The sequence below is a fragment of the Eumetopias jubatus genome, unplaced genomic scaffold, assembly GCF_037043125.1.
Source record: "Eumetopias jubatus isolate StellerSeaLion01/CBP00866 unplaced genomic scaffold, mEumJub1_p1.0 scaffold_15, whole genome shotgun sequence".
In the NCBI taxonomy this organism is placed as follows: domain Eukaryota; kingdom Metazoa; phylum Chordata; class Mammalia; order Carnivora; family Otariidae; genus Eumetopias; species Eumetopias jubatus.
The window spans coordinates 74057067-74077913 of record NW_028274821.1 but is presented as its reverse complement, the minus strand read 5'-3'; the positions used below and the strand labels follow the sequence as shown (position 1 = coordinate 74077913).

The following is a 20847-nucleotide window of genomic DNA, read 5'->3' as shown; positions in this document are numbered from 1 at the left end:
AAAGTTAAAAATAGAACTACCCTATGCCCCAGCAATTGCACTACTAGGCATTTACCCAAAGGATACAAAAATACTGATTCAAAGGGAGACATGCACCCTGATGTTTATAGCAACATTATCAACAAATAGCCAAATTATGGAAAGAGCCCAAATATCCATCGACTGATGAATGGATAAAGAAGTTGTGGTATATATACACAATGGAATATTACTCAGCCATTAAAAGGAGTGAAATCTTGCCATTTGCAATAACACGGATGGAGCTAGAGGGTATTATGTTAAGCAAAATAAGTCAAAGAAAGACAAATACCATATGATTTCAGTCATATGTGAAATTTAAGAAACAAAACAGATGAATATAGGGGGGAAAAAAAGAGAGGCAAACCAGGAAACAGAATCTTAACTATAGAGAACAAACAGTGCTCCTGGAGGGAGGTGAGTGGGGGATGGTCTAAATGGGGGACGGGCATAAAGGAGCGCACTGTGATGAGCACTGCGTGTTATATGTAAGTGATGAATCACTAAATCCTACACCTGAAACTAATATTACACTGTATGTTAACTAACTGGAATTTAAATGAAAACTTAAACAAACAAATCAGACTTAGACTGGAGCTTTCTTATACCCTGATTTCTGTATTGTCTAGTCACGCCACCTAACACCAAAAAAAATTCATTAAGGTTTTGTCAGCCATATACATCCCAGTTGTCTTTTTAGTCAATTCAGGACTCAAAATTGCCCCCCCTTTTTTGGTAAAGATTTTATTTATTTATTTTTTTTTAAGTAATCTCTACACCCAACATGGGGCTCAAACTCACAACCCTGAGATCAAGAGTCCGGTGCTCTTCCAACTGAGCCAACCAGGCACCGCAGGCCTCTTTTTTTTTTTTTTATATATATATTTAAAGATTTTATTTATTTATTTGAGAGAGAGAGAATGAGAGACAGAAAGCATGAGAGCAAAGAGGGTCAGAGGGAGAAGCAGACTCCCTGCTGAGCAGGGAGCCTGATGCAGGACTCGATCCAGGGACTCCAGGATCATGACCTGAGCTGAAGGCAGTCGCTTAACCGACTGAGCCACCCAGGCACCCTTTTTTTTTTAATATTGATTGATTGATTGATTGTAATCTCCACACCCAACCTAGGGTTCCAACTCACAACCCTGTGATCAAGAGTCCTGTGTTCTTGCAACTGAGCCAGCCAGGCACCCCTCAAAAAGGCCTCTTAATTGAAAAGCCGCCCTGGCCGACTACCAGAATGCTCACATATTACACTTTATATCTGTATTAAAGATGCCAACAAGAGCTGGCCTCAAAGAAATTTCTTCCTCCAGAGCAGAGACAATGTGTGAGATTTAAGAACATGGGCCTTAGCATCTGGCAAACATTTACTCCTTTGAAACTCAGCTTGTTACTTGACATAAAGTAACCCAACATTTCTAAGTTTCATATATAAATATGTAAATATAAATAATATATAAATCAGGAAATGATAGGACCAGAACTCATGCACAAGGAGAATCTAGCGTGCAGAAGGCACTCAATAAATGCTTGATAGTGTTATTACTTCAGTCCTAGATCCGTGCACAACAAAACTGTGCATTGTAAACATTTACCATTGAATGTATGTTCAAATTCTAGAAACTATGCGTAACGGGGGTTACCGACCACAGAACAGGTACACATCAGTACACGGTTACCTTCCAATGTAAATATGTAGATTCGTTGCACTAGAATCATGCATCAAGTGAACCCATTAGGAGGGTCTTCGTGTTCTGAGATGTGGCACAGCCACTTCTTGAACAGATTATTGCACAGTAGCAAAAACTTCTGCATGTTTTGTGCTTTTCTTATGTATAATTATGCGAACTATTAAAAAAAAATCCCTGGGATTTGTGAATGTGTGTGGGCGCACAACCTCAGATGTTTGTTGAATCTCGAAAGCCAGCCCAGCCTGTGAAGATTGGCCCTCCCCTCATCCCAGCCGAAGTGCAATCCTATCGTCGCAGGCCTAGCCGGGATGGTGACTTTTCTCTGAACAGTGGTGGCTTTGAGAAAAGGGCCACTCGCGGTGCTCGGGACCCAGCGGGTGTCAGCCCCGCCCCTGCCCAGCAGAGCCAGCGGCAAGCGTCTCCGCGCCCCGCCTGGGCTCCGCCCCACTCGGGCCCCGCCCCCAACAGCGCGGCCTGCATCTCCCATGAGCCTCTTCGGCTGCCACACTTCGGAAAGGAAGTGGCCTTCTGCACCCGGGCAGCAGTTAAAAGATGGATCGCCGCGGGCAGCAGCTGCCGGGCGCAGGCGGGAGGCGGGACTTCCGTTCCTTCGGGTGTACGTCAGGCAGGAGGCGGAAGCGCAGCGGGGGCGGGAAGGTTGTAGAGCCGCACGTTGGGCTCTGTTTGCAGGTCTCTAAGTGGTCGCGCCCCCTTTGAGAGAGCGATCCGAAGGCGAGGAGGGTCCTAGGCGCTTTCTTGGCCCTGGTAAGTAGGACCGCCTGACGGCGCCGGGGGAGGGAAGTGTGTGGCCCCGGCGCTGATCTGCTGCTGCTGCTGTCTTTGTTGCCATAGGGTAGCGGCCTCCCCACCTTCCTCACTTCCCTTTCTCTGGATGTTGGCCGCAGCCGCCCAGCCTGCCCTCCACGCCCTCCAGCAAGGAGCCTTTGAGACGCAGGTGCCGCCCTGTCTCATCCCTGCTTTATGTTTCCCTTCACTAGATGGCACTCTTTCCTCTCGTCCCAACCGGCTTGGCTCGCCCTGTGCTTCTGCTTCAGGGGCATGTAAGGATATTTTGTTCAAAACCGAAATCTGTTTGCCAGCACTTGTACTTTGCCCGGGTTCCCCTAAAGGCATCCCTCATCACGCCGATAGAATCAGTTCCTCTCTACTTCCGGAGCACTGTTTGCGCCTTTTAAAGAGCGCGTTTGTTAAACTTTTTAGTAAGGTTGTTTGAATGAGAGTGTATTTTCCCGCTGGAACTGTGTGTTCCTTGAAGGGAGGAGTAGGGTCTTTGCTCATTTGCGATCTCCCCAAGGCCTAATACAAAACCCACAAAGTTGGAAACTAACAGCCCTAAGTATTCTTACTAGCTTTGTGGGCTTGGGCACGGAACTCCCCATCTATAAAATGGTGATAAGTAAGAGAATTTCAAGCATCTTACGCAGTGTATGGTGCAGAGTATGTACTTGATAAATTCTAGGAGTGTTTTCCTTTTTAGCTTTCAGCATACACAGTAGTTGCTGGATATATTTTTTAAGTGAATCAAGAAGTACCATAGAGGAGTGATTTTTTTTTCTTCTGTCTAGCACTGATTGTATTGATGCCATCAATTGGTTGATACATTTGGTAGTGTTTGGTAAATACAACGTAATGGTGTATATTAAAGACAGCAATGCTAAATGTTGGTAACAACATCTGCAAGAGTAAACATTTAACCTTAACGTTCTAATTAAATACTTGAGGGGCTTGCAGAATTTAAATTTGTGATTTAAGTCTGTGCGCTTCTCAGATGTATATTTCTGAAGCGATGAAAAAACTGAAAACATTTCATTGTAGGGAGGCTAGCTTTACCTGAAAGCTTTTAGTTTGTTACAAAAGTATGCTGCATTTTATATATATGTATACATATTTTTTACAGGTGACTGTAAAGTGCTGACCAGTTGCCACTGAGCATAGTTGAAACAAAATAGGAAGATATGGCAGCAAACCCTTCAGGACAAGGTAATGCATGCTGGAACTTGTTATTACTAGGAACTTTTCCCCCCCTTTGATAAACATGTTTTAATAGAAAAGTTAGGATAGGGCAGTTACTGTAGTCAGAATAAAAAGTGAATAGCAAAGTAAAAACCCTGTACTTGAAGTAAGTCCAACATTGTGTCAGATATATAACCTTAATAGCTATTAATCCTATGTTTTAACCTGTGTTAAGATTATTCACAACCGTGGGCGCCCCAGTGGCTCAGATGGTTAAGCATCTGCCTTCAGCTCAGGTCATGATCCCAGGGGTCCTAGGATTGAGCCCCGCATCAGGTTCCCTGCTCATTGGGGAGTCTGCTTCTCCCTCTTCTGCCCCTCCCCCCGATCGAGCTCTCTCTCTCTCAAATAAATAAAATTCTTAAAAAAAAAAAAGATTGGGGACCCCCTCAGGTGGCTCAGTCAGTTAAGCATCTGCCTTTGGCTCAGGTCATGATCCCAGCATCCTGGAATCGAGTCCCACATCAGGCTCCTTGCTGAGCTCGGAGCCTGCTTCTCCCTCTGCCCCTCCCCCCTGCTCCTGTGCGCTCATGTGCGCTCTCTCACTCTGACAAAATCTTAAAAATAATAAAATAAAATAAAAAGATTATTCACATTGTAAACCTTAGGCCCTCCTCTGACATCTGTGTTCTCTTTTCTTTGAAATCAGAACCACTTTTAAAGAGGTTATATTGTCACCAGGCAATATTCATGCCTTTATCTTCATTTGCTCTAGAAACTTTCATACACATTACCTCTGTTTAGAAGCTCTCTAAAGCAAATCAGGTCAGACACATCCTAGAGAAATTTTTATTTAAAAGTAAGTTTTAAGAAATAAAATTTAATCTCAAGAAAGTATTAAATCCCACTCTGGTAAGTTATGTCCTGTTTCAAAACTTGAAGCAAACCTCTATTTCCTTTCCCTATCAACTCTAAACTCTTGTTTGACCCATATTTTTTTGTTACTTAACTCTGTTCTGATTTTTTTTACCTTAGTTTTATCTTAACTTAAACCTCATATAAATGTAATCATAGAGTGTGTACTTGTTTGTGTCCAGCTTCTTTCACTCACTAAACTGCGAGTTTTATCCATGTTGTGCCATATATCAATAGCTCATTCTGTTTCTTGTGGAGTAGTGCTATTGTATGTATTTACCACCATTTTTAAAAAATTCATTCTCCCATTCAGGAGCTTTGGGGTTGTCTCAGTTTTTGCCATTGTGAATACAGCTGCTTTGAGTATTAGTTTATAAGTCTTTTTGTAGATATTTGGATTAATAGCTGAGTATATTGTTAACGTTTTGAAAAGCTGCCAAACCTTTTCCCAAACTGGCTGTACCAATTTACATTCCCTCTGGCAACGTGTGAAAATTCTGGGTGCTCTATATATAGTGTTATAGGTCGTCTTAATTTTAGCCATTTTAGTGGTAAAGTGACATCTCATTGTATTAACTTGCATTTCCCTGATGACAAATGTTGAGCTCTTTTTTTGTACCTACTGGCCTTGTAAATCTTTTTTTCTTTTTTTACTTAAGTCTTTTGCTCATTTTTTAAAAAATTGGTTTATTTTTATCATTAAGTTTTCTTTTTTTTGGAGTCTAGATACAGGTCCTTTGTCACTGCTAATTGCATCATGTGGGTCATCTTGGAGTTGGTTTCTGTTGACTGCATTTTTTTTTTTGAGCGTGGGTCACCTTTTTTTTGCTATACTTTGTGATTGGATATTATGACTAATATATTGTAGAGACTCTGGATTCTTTTGTATTGCTCTGAAATGTGATTTTTGTTCTAGCAAGTGCAAGCCTTCAACTCAAACTGCAAACTCTTGTCTTCCTTGTGTTGGGCAGTAGCGGAACTTTCTGCTCAGTCTTTTCAGCTTCCAACTGCCGCTTTATTGCTGGATCCCCCTGGCAGGAAGCAGAAACATTGGGTGGATTGTATAGGCATGTTTTGGGCTTTACTCCTTCTGCCTTTCCCTCTGGCGTTTCTCCCCTCGTTTTCTGGCTACTCTGCAAGCCTGAACTGTCCTCTGATAACTCAAAGCCAGTAAGGTGGGGCTGTCCCAACTGTTTGTGGATTGAACAAAAGGTCACAAATTCCCGAATCTCACTAGTTGCAATTTCTGCCTGATTTTGGTCAGTCTCTAGTGCCTTCAAATAATGAATTTTTAATCTTTTGTCCAGAATTTATAATTATACTGTGGCAGGGTTCGTCTAACCAAACTACTCTGCTACTACTGGAAGTTGGAAGTTTGCTGTTTCATTATATATAGATCTATTTTGGTGTATTAATTGCATTTAGGGCACAGTAGCGGTTGCATGAGTTTTATAGAAGTGGAGTAGTGTAAAAAGCCATAGCTGTGGTGACAGTTGTAACTAGCTCCTACCGTTCTGTTCTCTCAAATAATCAGGTGTGATTTGTGTGCTCCGGGGATTAATCACAGGTCAACATTCGCTTCTGATCTCTGATCTCTTCATCAGGTTATCAGATGAAAAATAATTTAATTTGAACCAAAATGAAAACAGAGAGACATCTATTTTGGAAGGAAAATATGCTGTTAAAAATCATACAATGCAGTCCAGATGAAAATAAATTTTAAATTATCTGTTCTAATAGCACAGTAATTGAGATTTACAATTTGCTGGTTATTTATGTATTTTTTTTAGCATTTGCAATAAAACACGATCATTTTTAGGGTTGCCTTTGATTGATCCATAATCATATCTGCTGTGAAACATCCTCTAATCTAAATAGAAGTGAATTTAGATTAGCCTTCGGCCTCTGTTCTTTTGTCAGTGATTTTGTTGGTGTCCTGAGCTGGTATTAGGCACCAGCAGAGGGAGTCCATATCATGCTCTGTAGACGCCCAGTGAAAATTTTAAAATTCTCATCTATTTGGATCTATTGCATTTTACTTTCTATATTAAATTATTTCTGTACTCTTTATATGTATAGAAACTACTTAATACAGAGATTGAATGCCAAGTGCCATAATTATCTTACAATGATTGTTGAAAGAACCATGACTTAAAAAAAAGTCCTGATCCGTACATTGCCATTTGTTAATGTCTCTGGTGTAGGATACAGAGTGCTGTGGTGTTCACTGAGCCCTCTAGCAGATCTAGCAGTCTGTCATACTGTGCTAGCAGTCAGGACTGCTAAATTTCGTAAGCTCTTGGCACACAGTCACTGAAGTCTCCTCCTTACCATCCATCGTAGTCTGGAACATTTGGTTGGTTCTTAATAACTACCTGACTGATAAAGTAACATTTTGAGAATTTTAATATGTAGAGGCAGATTCTCAAATTGGAATTTGGCCAATGGACTATGTAAAAGAATCTTTCATTATTGGTAAATATCAAGGTCCTATGATCGTGTGGTGGCACCTGATTTCAGACACACAGAAACCTAGTGAAATACTGAGTAAGAAATGTGAATTATTTACTTTGATTCTTTTATTTTCTAGTTATCTTAAAATGTTTATAGTAATAACTATAAGCCCTGCAGATCAGGTGGTGGGAACTTTTGACTTGGGGCCATTCTGGATGCTCTTAGCTGTGATTTCAGGGTGCTTTGTAGGAGTGGGGTGGCATAGCTCTTGGGAGGTGTCTTGCTTGGCCTCAGGCCCAAATACAAGTCTTACCCCAAACTATCTATGGTCCAGAAGAAAAGCAAGGTATGCTACCTGTCAATTAACATGTAAATTAAATGTAAATTAAAATTTACGCTGATGTGTAAAAATAATTTAAAATTCTTGTGTTTGTACTTTTTTAAAGAGGAGAGCGTGGATGCAATTTGCAGTAGGTTTTTAGAAACAAAAAAATTTGTTTTTGTCTCATTTTTAGCTGCAAAGGCAGAATACAGTATTTTTCTGATGTGCTAGGAACGATCTGTAGTCCCCAGGCTGAAATGGGAATTAAACTGAGTTGAGGCAGAATATGTTGTAAAGGAGCTTCAGATCTTGTGTATAGTTAGGAGAGAGCTTGAGATTCCCAGGCCCATTCAGACTGGTCTGGGAGGCCTGTCATGTGAGCGTAACCTGGAAAGCTGCATGCTGATCAGTTGTATTCTTTGTAATGAAAAACTATTCACTAAAAGTGAATTGGCAGAATGGGGCTGAGAAGAATCTAGTGATGTTAACTCACTAATGCAGAATGCTAGAGAATGACAGTAATAGTATTTATTAAGCAGTTACCATGTGGCATGCTGTGTGCTAGGTATTTTACTTCTATTTTCTGTACCTCATATAACCACCCTTCGAAGTTACTACTATTGTCTCTTTTGGTCCTGTCTAGTGAGATAATTTCCCAATATTAAATAGTAACTGGTAGTAGTGATATGAGAAGTCAAATTGATTCTTTACCCCGGTACCCTGTTCATTGTTTTTCCATACTGCACTTTAGCCAAGGGATTAGAACATTGTAATTAAGAAAATTCTAAGAAAAAAATTGGGCGCTCTAGAATAGGGGCAAAAGACTTCTTAATCTTTGTATCTCTTTTGCATCTGTTATTAAGCAGAAAATCCTTACAATGAAATGGGCCTGGGAGTTTATCTGTAAGAGGAAATATGAGTGATGAGGAAAGGTCAGTTCAAGCGGAAGATAACTCATCTTTTTATTTAGCCAGTCCTGAAGAAGGGAAACCTCAAATGGGTAGAGAAAGTGGCAGTAGCTCACAAGGAGTAAGTCCTTGACTGAGAGAGAATTTGAAAACAGGGAGGTCACTTGAGCAGATATTAGGGTTCATTCCTTTCCTTTGATATGTATTTTCAGTAAAGTCCAAAAAGTAGCTAAGAGTTGAATAATTTTTAAGATTTTATTTATTTATGTGAGAGAGAGCACGAGCAGAGGGGCAGAGAGGGGGTACGCGGGGCTCGATCCCAGGACCCCTGATATCATGACCTGAGCCACCCAGGTGCCCTGAGTTGAATAATTTTTCAATCTCTCCAGATACAAGAAGTGTTTGCCATTAACTAGATACCGAAAAAACTAATTGGTACTAATCAACTCACATTAACTTAATAATGTTATATGCTTTTATTCTGCTAAGACTTAGACATCAAGCAGTCTCCTCTGGATGAGGTTTAAGCTTTAACCACTGAAAACATTACATATATTATTGGGGAATGTGGTAGGCAAAATGATCCCCTCCCCACCCCACCACCAAAGATGCCCACCTCCTAATCCCCAGAACCTGTGACTATGTTACCTTCTCTGGCAAAAAGAACTTTGCACATGTGATTAAGGTTAAGGGCCTTGAGATGGGAAGATTATCCTGGATTATCCAGGTGGGCCCATTTTAATCTCATGAGTCCTGAAAAGCAGCACATTTTTTCCCTAGCTATGGTCAGAGAGAGAAATGATAGAAGAAGGGTCAGAGAGATACAGTGTTGCTGGTTTTGAAGGCAGAGAAAGGGTACCGTGATCCAAGGAACTCAGGCAACTTCTAGAAACTGGAAAAGGCAAGGAAACATATTGTTCACCAGAGGCTCCAGAAAGAAATGCGGCCCTTGATTTTAGCCAAGACCACTGAACTACAGAACTGTAAGATGATAGATTTGTGTTGTTTTAAGAGACTAAGTTTGTAGTAATCTGTTACAGCAGCAATAGAAAAATAGAAATAATTCACCATTTAATTCTATGAGCCAAAAATCTAGGAGCCATCCATGACACCTTCTTTGTTATTCCTTACTTAATCTTTACTCTGTCACTGTCCTGTTGATTTAACTTCCTAAATAGCTCTTGGATATGTTCCTATCTTTCCATTTCCCTGGCCCGTAATAACTTTTGTCATCTCTAGCTTGTTCTACTGTCATAGTCTCCTGTTTCTTGTCTAGTCTGTTCTCAACACTGCAGCCACAATGCTGTTGTTACAGGGGAAAGTGTCATTTTCCCCTGACCCCTAATGAACTTGTTTGTCCTTTAGATTTCAGTTCAGGCATGACTTTCTCTGGAAGCCTTCACTGCTCCCCCTACTCCTAGCCTAGGTCAAGTTTATTCAACATTGGTTTCCATAGTCATGGATTGTTATCAATGCTTATAGAATTTTCTTTCTTTATTTCAGACTACTCATCTTAGATTCTAAGTATACATTCATTGCTGTAATTATCTGACCATCTCTCTCCTCACTGGACTGTTTGAGAACCATGAGAGCTAGAGTCATGTCCAGCTTTGGCTCGTCATTGTATCCTTAGAACCTGTCTAGTGCTTGTATATGATGAATACACAATAAATATATGTTGATTCAGTAAATAACTTAAAACATATTAAATAGTGCCACAGTGACTTTCCTTTAATACTAAACAGGTATCTTAAGTATGATGTGTTGATTTAATGTATAGTTGTAATATATAGCCTGTAGGGTAACCACTTGAAAGGATTTGAGTAATTTTAGAGTAATTTTCATTCTTTGGCTTTAGATTTTTTTCCCAATAAAAAGAATTCCAGTTAGTGCTTACTTAAGTGTGATAGAGCTATTCATGTAAAGTGGTTATCAGCTGTTAGGTTTAAAATGCAACTTGATGTGATGCCAGTTCCTTGGGAGTGTTTTTAGTGACAAAAAAAATGTGTGGGAGTTATATGTTTCTATGAATGGATGTAGAAATGAAAATATATATGATTGTGAATGGAGATAGGGTTCTAAAAGTAGAAGTAGTTTAGAGTGTGCTGCTTTATTCTAAGATAATTTTATTAGGAAAAAGGTTAATTATAAAGGAATATTAAGTACTATACATGAGATATATCTTTAACACTTTCATGCTTCTGAGAATGTAAAAGTTAACATGTAACTATGATATGTATAAAAGAATGTAAAAATCAAATGTTAAATTATGGCAAGAGATAGGTGAATGTTTAAAAAAAAAACAACTCGCGTAGTAGCGAGTGTAATAAAACAGTTAAATGTTACATATTGATGTCCTAGTTAGAGTTCGTTTGTATAAACCCTGAAGGTGGGAGAATCTTACTATAGAACATTATACTTCGTATAACCAGATAGATTACCTAGTTTGTGCCTTAAGTTTCAAATTTGAAATAAGCTATTATTATCTCCTCAGTGCTATCTGTTGACTTTCATATACTTTTATAATGTAAATGTTTTGTGTAAAATAGACATGTAAAATAATACTGTATTATTTTTTAAAAAATCAAGACGGAAGCATAGGTTTCAGGAACATTAGACAAGATCAGAAAATAAAAGCCTAAAAGATCTGACCATACCCTTTCTCTGTAAAGTAGCTTTTGTGGCTCTCAGCTGCTTGCAGATATACATTAATATCTAGAATATTATGCAAAAGATAATTTTGCTTGGTTATACTGTGGAAAAGGAGTTGAGAAGGGAGGTTATTTTAACAGACATTTGGGACATAAAATTCACTGGACTCGGGGATTGGTTAGCTGTGGGTAGTAAGAGGGAGGGGTTATAAGGATAAAACTTGGGGTTCTGGGTGGGAGTATGGGGCACTAAATGAGATACAGAGATAGGCATCATCCCATCTTTACCAGGGAGGGAAGGCTATGGGCTAGCCCACTCCGGTGACCCCTTGTTTAAATACTTTAATGAGTTCTTTATAAAGTCCAAGGGGATCTCTGCATGGAGAAAATACTCATCACTGCTCATAACTTAATTAATGGTGTATTAAGCCTACACTCATCTAATAAAGTAACTTCTAAAATAAAAAATTTTAAACATTTAGGATTGATTATAAACTTATTTTGTTAAATTCTCTATAATAGTTTAAATTAGAATTATAAATGACTATGTAATACTTCACTTTGTAATGATTGCAAAACTTAGTACACTTAAATCTATTTTAAAATATTAACCCATGGGTTTAATTAATTAATTTACTCTTTCTGTACTTGTTTTTTTTATTTCTTCCTGGGGTTATAATAATCTTCCCAGATTCTTATTTCTGTACTTTCCCAGGATTATAGTAATCTTTCTATGCCTTCCTAGGGTTACAGTAATCTTACCACTACCAAAACAAACCAAATTTCAGGTAAGTCAAGATTTAGTGTTTTTTGATAAGTTTGATTCTCAGCCAAAACGCAAGATTTGGTTATGCCTTTAAAGATGATTTAAAAGCTGTGTTGTTGTGCACTGGGTCCCTTCTATCATTAAACTTTACCTACTGAGTTAATGGGATTTTTTAAGCTCACGCTTGTCTCATAGATTTTTAGTTTCTTGCAGCCTGAAGTTAGTCCCTAAATGAAATACTTCCATGTTCTGTTTTCGTTATGAATTGCCCTTTTCTGGTAGCTTTACTGCCACAATTTAATGCATTTCATCTCCCAAGAGGTCAGGGATCATTAGGTCTTAGAGTTAGCTCTCTTTAGGAATTTCACTAACTCATCCAGTTAGAACTCAGAGTTTCTGCTTGGTCCTTGTGTGACAGGGGTGCTCATCACCACTGGGGCTCCTGTATGGGTGTGTGTGTGTGTGTGTGTGTGTGTGTGTGTGTGTGTGTGAACATGTGTGTGTGAACCTGTGCTGAATCCACCTCTCTTGTTCTTGGTCCCGAACATGCTTTTTCTGGAACTATTTGGCTTAGCCCCAGTTCCCTGTATTTACCCCTTCCTCGGTGTACCTAAACAAAAAAGTATACAGCTATACTTTATAAACAGACATAGACTTAATAGGAGAAACAAACTCCTAAGCGTTAACACTAACCTAATTATTAACTGTGATTATTACAACTGACCTAATTACTAATTATAATAATTATTTTCACCCTTCTTTACAACTATATTTTTATGTATTTTAACTTTCCCTTTTGTATCTTATTATGGAGTCATGGCTTATCATAGATTTAATTTGTTCCATTTAACTATAATTATTATTCTATTATGGCTAACCTCAAATGTGCTTCTTCTTTTTTTTTTAAGTATTTTATTTATTTATTTGATAGAGAGAGAGCATAAATGGGGGGAGGGGCAAAGGGAGAGGGAGAAGCAGACTCCCCGCTAAGCAGGGAGCCCAACATGGGGCTTGATCCCAGGACCCCGAGATCATGACCTGAGTCAAAGGCAGATGCCTAACCGACTGAGCCACCCAGGCGCCTGGCTTCTTTGTTCTTTCAGCACTACCCTGGATGTTTAAAAGAAAAAAAACTAATTGCTTTCTGACAACAAGATGTTCTAGGCACATCTTGATTTTTTTTTTTTCTTGCCCCAAGACATGGAACTAGTACTCTCCCTAGAACTCTGGTTCCTTTTCACAGAGGACAGACATTTAAAATAATATAGGTAAGCTTAAACACATTGAAGAACATTGAAAAGCTCAGTTGTGCTTGTATTTATCCGAACATTATTGATCAAATTATCTTCATATAGTCTTTTTAATGCTTTGTACATACAATTTCTATGTATATACCATTTCTTTACTGATAGTGACCCTAAAATATTATTTGTGAACAAATTAATCTTGAGAGAAATGGATATTTCCATAAACAGCACACCAGTACTTTTGAGTGTGGTTGTTTATTTTGCTCATCACATAATTTAGACACTATCGATTTTTTTTTAAGATTTTATTTATTTGTCAGAGAGAGAGAGTGTGCACAAGCATGAGGAGTGGCAGGCAAAGGGAGAAGCAGACTCCCCGTGAGCAAGGAGCCCGATGTGGGACTTGATCCCAGGACCCTGGGATCATGACCTGAGCCAAAGGCAGATGCTTAACCAACTGAGCCACCCAGGCGTCCCACCACTATTAGATTTTTATATCTACAGTATCTCTAAATTCCTACAAAGATGGAACTACATAATTATCTCCTAAGAATGCATTAGCCTCTTCTGAGAAGTGGAAAAAAGTCTTGTCCTATAGTTAGAAATACACCTAGTGACATCACTTGCTTTTTATATATGCATCTTCATATATACAAATGGGAGAGTGCTACTTTCCCTTGGAAAGCATTCTTCACTTTACAGAGAACTCACTTTAGGCTTTGTTTTCTAGCCTTTTATCTTTCCATTTGTTTTTTTCTAAATTAGGGATCAAACTCAAATGCCCACAGGCATATAAACAAATCTGATAAGGACTGTAATAAGCTAGGGAGTGCCCAGTGTCTTTTTAATGTGATGAAATAGCGATGATTATTTCTTCGTTTTAGTTAATTTTTACCATGAGGATATCCAGATCCCTTGTTGCCAGTGCTTGAGATGTTTCAAGAGAAGCAAGAAATCTGAGGATTTTGTTTACATTCTCGCAATGTTTACATGTTGGCATTCAATTCAGATTTTAATTAATTTCAGAGCGAGCACGGTGGGGGGGGGCAGAGGGAGAGAATCTCAAGCAGACTCCCCACTGAGTGTGATGTTGAAAATGTGAGGCTCGATCTCATGACCCCGAGATCATGACCTGAGCTGAAATCAAGAGGATGCTTAACCAACTGAGCTATCCAGGTGCCCCTAATTCAGATTATAAAACCTAGTTGGTTGCTGCTTCTGGGCCAGGACTTTGCATCCTCTGCTCTAGATCTTATAAAACTTGAAGATCAAAATCAGGCCCAGTATTAAGTAGTTGATGAAGGACACACATTTTTGTACCCCATCTGTTATGCTCCATTTCTTTCTCAGAATTGCTGTGTAGTCCATTGCAGTTCTTTGACTTGTTCCTTGAAAGACTGTGTCACTTCTGACTGAAAGCAGTTGACAACGAAAAATAAATATTGTTTGGATCTGAGCATGTCTGTTGCTGTTTTCCTCCTGAAAACCTTGGTGATTACAGTTCTTTAAAACTAAGTCTTCAAAATCCTCAGTCAGTATTCTACTTTGCATCCATCCATGTGGGCTGTGCTGGTAAAGTCGCTGGGAAGCGGTAGGAAAACGGTATAACCGTCTAGGGGAACTATTCACTAGTGCGTTCGTTATCTTGTTAGAGAACAGAATTTGCTTGCTGGGTTTTTAGATGGCCTGGGTTTCTAAAAATAGCTCTAAAATGTTTTTTTCTCTCTCTCTCTCTCTCTCCTCCCCCCACCCCCTTTTTTAGGTTTTCAAAACAAAAACAGGGTTGCAATCTTGGCAGAACTGGACAAAGAGAAAAGAAAATTACTAATGCAGAACCAGTCTTCGACTAATCATCCTGGAGCGAGGTATTGAAGAATAATGTGGTTTTCATATTCAGGATATAAAAAAGATCTTGGACAAAATACCTCAAGTTGGTTGGCAGACGTTTGTCTCTGTAACGTTGCAATTTACATGTTTTGTTTCTTTGTTAGATTTGAAAAAAATTAAATGAAGTGATTAGATCTTAAATATTCCAATTCTAATTAGAATATTTAATGGTCCCCAGAGCCTACTTTTAAAAAAAAGAAAAGGGTTTTGTGTGGTTTTTGTTTGTTGCTGAAATTATTGTCAGTGTCCCCCTTTTTAAGCATTCTGCAAAGCAGGTAAAATGTAGGTGGCTTCGTCTTTATTGTGTCCAGTTTCTGCCTTCTTCCATCGCATTTAGCCACTGCCCTGGCCTTGCCCCCTCTTTCAGCCAGACCTCCTGAAAGTGCTGTTTGTCCTCACCTTTACTTTCTCACTCATTGACTCCTCAGCACATTCCAATCTGACTCGAGAGCCACTCTCCCCTTCCTAAGAATAGGTGCTCGCCTTGGTCACCTACAGCCTCATGGTTGTAGCTAAATCTGGTGGGCCGAGGGCCTTCCCTTATTAGATGGCTTAGTGTTGTCTGACACCACTGATCACTCTGTCCTTCTTGAAATACTCTCTTTCCTCGGCTTCCACTGGCTCTGTGCCACATGGTCTTGGTTTCTTTTGCAGATGCATCTCCGCTGCCTGTGTCGTGAATGTCCGTGCCCTTCAGAGTCCGTTCCTACAGCCAGTTTCCTGTCCTCACACAGCTTTTCACTGGGCAGTTGCCTCCACTTCCATGACCTGTTATTTATGTGCCAATAACTTTTATCTCGTCTTTTCTCCCAAGTCCCAAATTGCCTCTTGGGTAGCTCCACCCCGATGTCCCTTAGGCATTTCAAACTTGGTGTGTCCCAAGCTGAACTCCTCTTCCCTTCCCGTGCTCTTACTCACCACTTACTATTCTTGGGTTCCTTGTCGTGGTGAATGGCACCGATCTACCAGTCCTCAAAGTCAGAAGTGTGGACTTCGTCTATTATTCCCTTTCATGTCCGTCTCCGATCTGCCTATTTTTCTTCATGGCTACTGATGCCACCCTCGTCCTGGCCACTCCCATTTTGATAGCTGCTTCCTCACTGAATTTCCTGTAGTCTTCAGTCCTGAATATATTTATCAGTTGTGTCAGTTAGGATGTTTTAATCTGGAAGTAACAGAAAACCAAGAAAATTGGCATACACGTTAGGATGTATGTTTCCCGGGAGTGTGAAGAGCCGGTGGTTCCAGAGGGGCTTCATGCAGTGGCCAGTGGTGTGAGCCGTGCTCCGGCCTCCCTCCAGCCTTCCTTTCTGCCTTTCTGTGTGGGCCGGCAGCTCCCTAATGGTCCAGATGGGACTGCCATAGTCTCAGCCTCACCGCACGCTGAGCCAGCTACAGAGGCCAAAGCCAGAAAGGTGCCTGTGCTACGTTTCCCTTTTAAGAGTGCAGAGAATGTTCTCAGAAGCCTCCCAGCAGGCTGCCCGTCAAGCCTGGCTGCCCAGAACTGTGTCTCTTTCTCTTGCTTAAACTAGAAGCCAGCGAGGGGAATGGGAATGGCATTGTCTTACACTGATCAGAGTTCATTCCCTGAGGGATGAGCCTGGCCAGCCCTGAAGCGTGGTACCACCAATACTTGAATGAAGTTTGGATTCCATTAGCAAGGAAATAGGGAGATAAACAGTTGTGGAGGAGGTGACCAGCGCAGTCTGCCTAGCGTGGTCTTTCTGAGCCATCATGTGGTACTTGTGATCATGTCACTCCTCTGCTTTATTAAACTCTCTGGGAGTCTCTCTTTACTGTGAGGATAAGATCTACATTTCTTAATTTATTTCACAGGGCACCTGCCTTTCTCTCCGCCCTGTCATCTTCTGCCAACCCACTTCACCCCTTTCCAACCCTGACCTCCAGTCCTGTCAAGCTCTTAATTTCTTCAGACACGCCAAGGTCTTTATCCCTGGGCTTTTCGCATGCTGTACCTTCTGCTTGCAACATTCAGTGCTTCTGTTTTCATCATAAATGTAACCTTATGATAGACTGGAGTACCTCAGATCAGTTTGAAAGTACGGGACCATAGATCATCCAAAAAATAATCAAAAACAGAGGTGATTTGAAGCCCCAGTAAAATAACATAGGCTTTCTTCATATAAATTAATATAAATCATGGGAGAAGGAAAAAAAGACTTATTCTGGGAGGCCTTTTTTTTTTTTAATCCCTATAAAGAACATATAATGAAAAATGTGATTCAGAAGTAAGGAAGTTTCTTCTACCTTAAACAGCCAAATAACTAAGATTCCCATTTTAGCATTGCACTCTCGAGACCCTCTCTTAATAAGGACTTCCGGGATCATGCTGAGCAGCAACATATTGCAGCCCAACAAAAGGCGGCTTTGCAGGTGAGCAAAGTGGAACTGACACTTGGGTCTCTGGAGAGTTCCCGGGTCTTGGAGGCCAGCACAGTTCCTAGTTCGTATTTCAGTGGAGCAGTATCAATAAAAACGTTCCACACATAACTGCAATGGTTTTCTGATGTTGAGTCATGCCCAGAGGATTTGAAGGACCCATACAGCAGTAATGAAAGTATCCTTTATGGTTTGACACGGTCATCATTGAGTCAGGGCTGTCCTTGGCAAGGGATTGCTTGCGTACAAGGATATTTGGATGGACAGAATGATCTTAAAAGCTGAACCGGCTGGTTGAATAGTACATACATATATTTTTTCAAATTTGTCATGCTGTTACACTCCTTAATAATCTTACTGGTGTACTGGATTCTCTTTTTAATGGTCAGCATACCTGTTGTGCAGGAAATGATAATCCATCAGTTTAAAAAATACTGTTCTTCATAGTAATAAACAGTTTTAGTATCACAGTGATCTTGGATTGTTTAACTGACATTTCCAGAGACCTGGAACAAGCCATCATTACCTATGCTGTTAAACCTTTGAATCTCAGAATTGGAAGAGGCATAAAAGATCATCTCACATAAGGCAACCTAACAACAGTCTTCCTTTCTCTAGTGACAGAGGGAGGTCGCTGGTGGTTTTCTGTTACTTACATTTCAACATTCTCTACAAAATGTTGGAATCTTAATCACCAGTAATCAGCTCCCTTGCCCACCCACTTCCTTCCCAACTACTGCCCTTCTTTCTCAAGCACCTGCTTTGTTGATCAAAGCAGATTTTGGGGATCTTTGTTGCAAGTTTCCGCACTCCAAGGAACAAAGTAATTCATGTCTTTGACTCATTATTCACTTTAGAGAATCACAGAGGACAGAGTGGGTCTGATAAATGAGTGCCTGGTGCAGTTTGTTAATATAAATTCTTTTTTATTATCTATCTCCTGTGTATTTAAACAAAATTAGCAGCAGCAGAACTGATTTTTAAAATAAATTTGGTCTTAAACACTCAGATAGGATAAGTAATTTTAATGCCTTGGTTGAAAAATTGTGATGTCTAATAGTTTAATTGCCTTTGCTTTTTTTAACCCTTCCCTAGCATGCACACGCACACTCATCTGGATACTTCATCACCCAAGACTCTGCTTTTGGGAATCTGATTCTTCCTGTCTTACCTCGCCTCGACCCAGAATGAAGAAAAGATTTGTGACAAAAGTGACTGGAATATCAGATGCCAAAGCTACTATCATTTAGTGCTTTACAAACTGTGACTTTCAGAATTTTGGTGAACTTTTATACTTTTATTGCTTCTTTAAAAGAAAGGCATGTGTACGTCAGAGCAGAAAGAAGGGTCTCCAGGAGGATAAGAGCTCTGGGGGCTGTGGTATCTGAGGAACTGGTGCTGCTGCCTGTGACTGTTTTGGAACACAGTTTGATTTTCTGAACCCAAATCAGAATTGAAGGGTCACATAAATTCACCCCTACCCCCACCCCCCCAACTAGGTGGATTGAGTATATCATTGTCCACAGTAGACTTTCATGAACGATTTATAGTACTTAACTTTAAAGAAATGAGGGTGCTTTTAAAAACGTGAACCAATAGGCTTAAATAAGTTACATTCATATTTGCTGTTTGTAGAACTGCTATCAGTGTACCTTTTGTGTTTATAGTCAACTTGTCATCCTGAAATACTCTTTCACTCATAACCAACTCCCTTATTCTCCATTTTCAAAGAATCTAAGACTAAGTTACCAGTCTTAAACATCTTTTATAAACCTATGCTACTATAAATTATGTGATTAAATGCGATTAAAAACAATGATAAGAAATGTGATTTTAAAATTTGTACATGCTCTTAATTATTTAGTGTTACTACACGTATGGTGTGCCCACGTTTTATTTATCTAACTAAAAACAGATGCAAGTGGGGCCCCTTTTTAGTTACTCTGAGGAGTCAGGTTAAGCAAGTTCCTCAGTATGACACATCTTGAACAGAATTTGGGGTGCTTATTTAAGCTTGCAGTCCCTCCCACCTTACCCCAGTCCTAGAGAATTAGAATTTCTAATTCAAAACAAAGTCTGAAAAACCTGGGTAAGGAATTCAGTTTTCTTTATATCTATATATCTATATCATATAAACTCATAGATTTCTTTTGTCCCTGAAACTTAGCTAAAATTAGCTAAAATCTACGTGGGTTTTTTTTTTTTAACCTTTAATAGGATTGAAATTATATTTTATACTATATCACAGATACAGTACTTTATAGAACTACTTGTAATTGACCTCATATTAGGCTTGAGTCCCCCTCATCTCTGGGGGTAGGATGAAATTTAAACTTAAAATTCCAGTTTGGGTCAATATTTAATTGAAGTTCATCTCCTTTTTCAAAGAGTTTCTTTCCTTCCTTCCCTAGATATTTGCACCAGCTGCACAGCCCTAGGTTAACCCAAACTAATTAAAGCAGGAATGGAGAATTCTAGACTTGGCTGTGCCATTTAGATTCTTTCTCTTGAGAATTTGAACTGATTTTCTGCACTTGGGTGAGGTGACAGCCATGCCCATCGTAATGGTCGCTATTACAGCTGTTATACTCCCTGCTGCTGAGGAGGTCCCCAGGGGCCTCTGGCTCCTGTCCTGCCCCAGGTCCATCCAGCCCTTCCTTGGGTCTTCTACAGTGGCCCTCATTTTCTTGAATTACTTTGACAGTGTCAGTTCTGTGCAACACATGACCGACTGACATGGTTCTAAATCTGTCTACTGATGCTAAGGAGATAAACAATTTGGATTGTATACTTTTTATACTATTGAAGCCTCTACCTAATGTGTGACTTTGATAACCTAGGTAAAGAGATCTTTTTTCAGTGGTATCTTTTCTAATCTCTTAGCCTTTTAAATAGATGTTAAATCCTGCAGTCCTGGCTAGGAAGCACTTCCTCCCACCCCTCGCCTGTGAGTCCCTTACAAATTCAGGTCAATTCCATATGTGTTTGTGAATACGCACTCTGGAAAGCACCGGAGTATGGAGGAGGGTGGGGAAAGGTGAGAAAGATGAGACCTGCTCTGAAGGAGGTCACAAGGAGAGGAGCCTGTTGTGGGACAACAGAAATGATAAAGGAAGGCAGAGTGCCGCACGCCACAGAAGAGGTCCCCAGAGCACATCGCAGTTTAGATAGGCCTGGGAGGATTGGTAGGATTTCACCTGGAAGGGCAGAAGAGCTGCTCCAGGCAAAGGTCAAGGTCTCATAATCAAAGAGAAGGAGGGACTAAGGCCGTTGGGAGGACTGCAGAGGACCAAGGGAAAAGCAGTGCACTAGTCAGAAGCCCTGAGGTGAAGCTGGGATGGGGGGTGGGGAAATGGGGGTAACTCATTTCACCTCTCTCTGCATGTCACTCTGTCTCGCCTGTAAAGTAGGAACAGCACACAGCCTACTTTATAAATTGTCTAGACCAGTATTTCTCGAAGTGCAGGCTCAGCCTGTTACTGAAATGAGAAGCCAACTAACTTAATGGTTTAATGGAGTGTGACCAGCATTTTTTTTTTTTTTTTTGGAAAACTAGGAAGCATGAGAATGCATGGCATGTTGTAATAGGTTTTGTTTCATGAATCTTCTGT

General features: G+C 40.0%; 1 protein-coding gene across 2 annotated transcripts; it reads left to right on the top strand.

Annotated features, from left to right (window-relative positions):
- Nucleotides 1–2338: 2338 nt before the first annotated feature.
- Nucleotides 2339–19033, top strand: INIP (INTS3 and NABP interacting protein). 2 transcript variants are annotated; one of them, XM_028107891.2, is made up of 5 exons: nt 2339–2477; nt 3631–3713; nt 14712–14814; nt 17140–17230; nt 18332–19030. In XM_028107891.2, the coding sequence occupies exons 2-5, from the start codon at nt 3689–3691 to the stop codon at nt 18425–18427; spliced, it is 315 nt and encodes a 104-aa protein (XP_027963692.1). In that variant the 5' UTR covers nt 2339–2477; nt 3631–3688; the 3' UTR covers nt 18428–19030. The 2 variants fall into 2 exon arrangements, with proteins under 2 accessions (XP_027963692.1, XP_027963693.1); XM_028107892.2 differs by lacking the exon at nt 2339–2477 and adding an exon at nt 11682–11724 and having other exon boundaries at nt 3636–3713; nt 18332–19033.
- Nucleotides 19034–20847: the final 1814 nt, after the last annotated feature.

Coding starts and splice junctions, on each gene's coding strand:
- INIP (XM_028107891.2), top strand. CDS start 3,689: ATGGCAGCAAACCCTTCAGGACAAG. Junction 3,714..14,711: donor AGCAAACCCTTCAGGACAAG/GTAATGCATGCT, acceptor CCCCTTTTTTAG/GTTTTCAAAACAAAAACAGG. Junction 14,815..17,139: donor ACTAATCATCCTGGAGCGAG/GTATTGAAGAAT, acceptor TTCCCATTTTAG/CATTGCACTCTCGAGACCCT.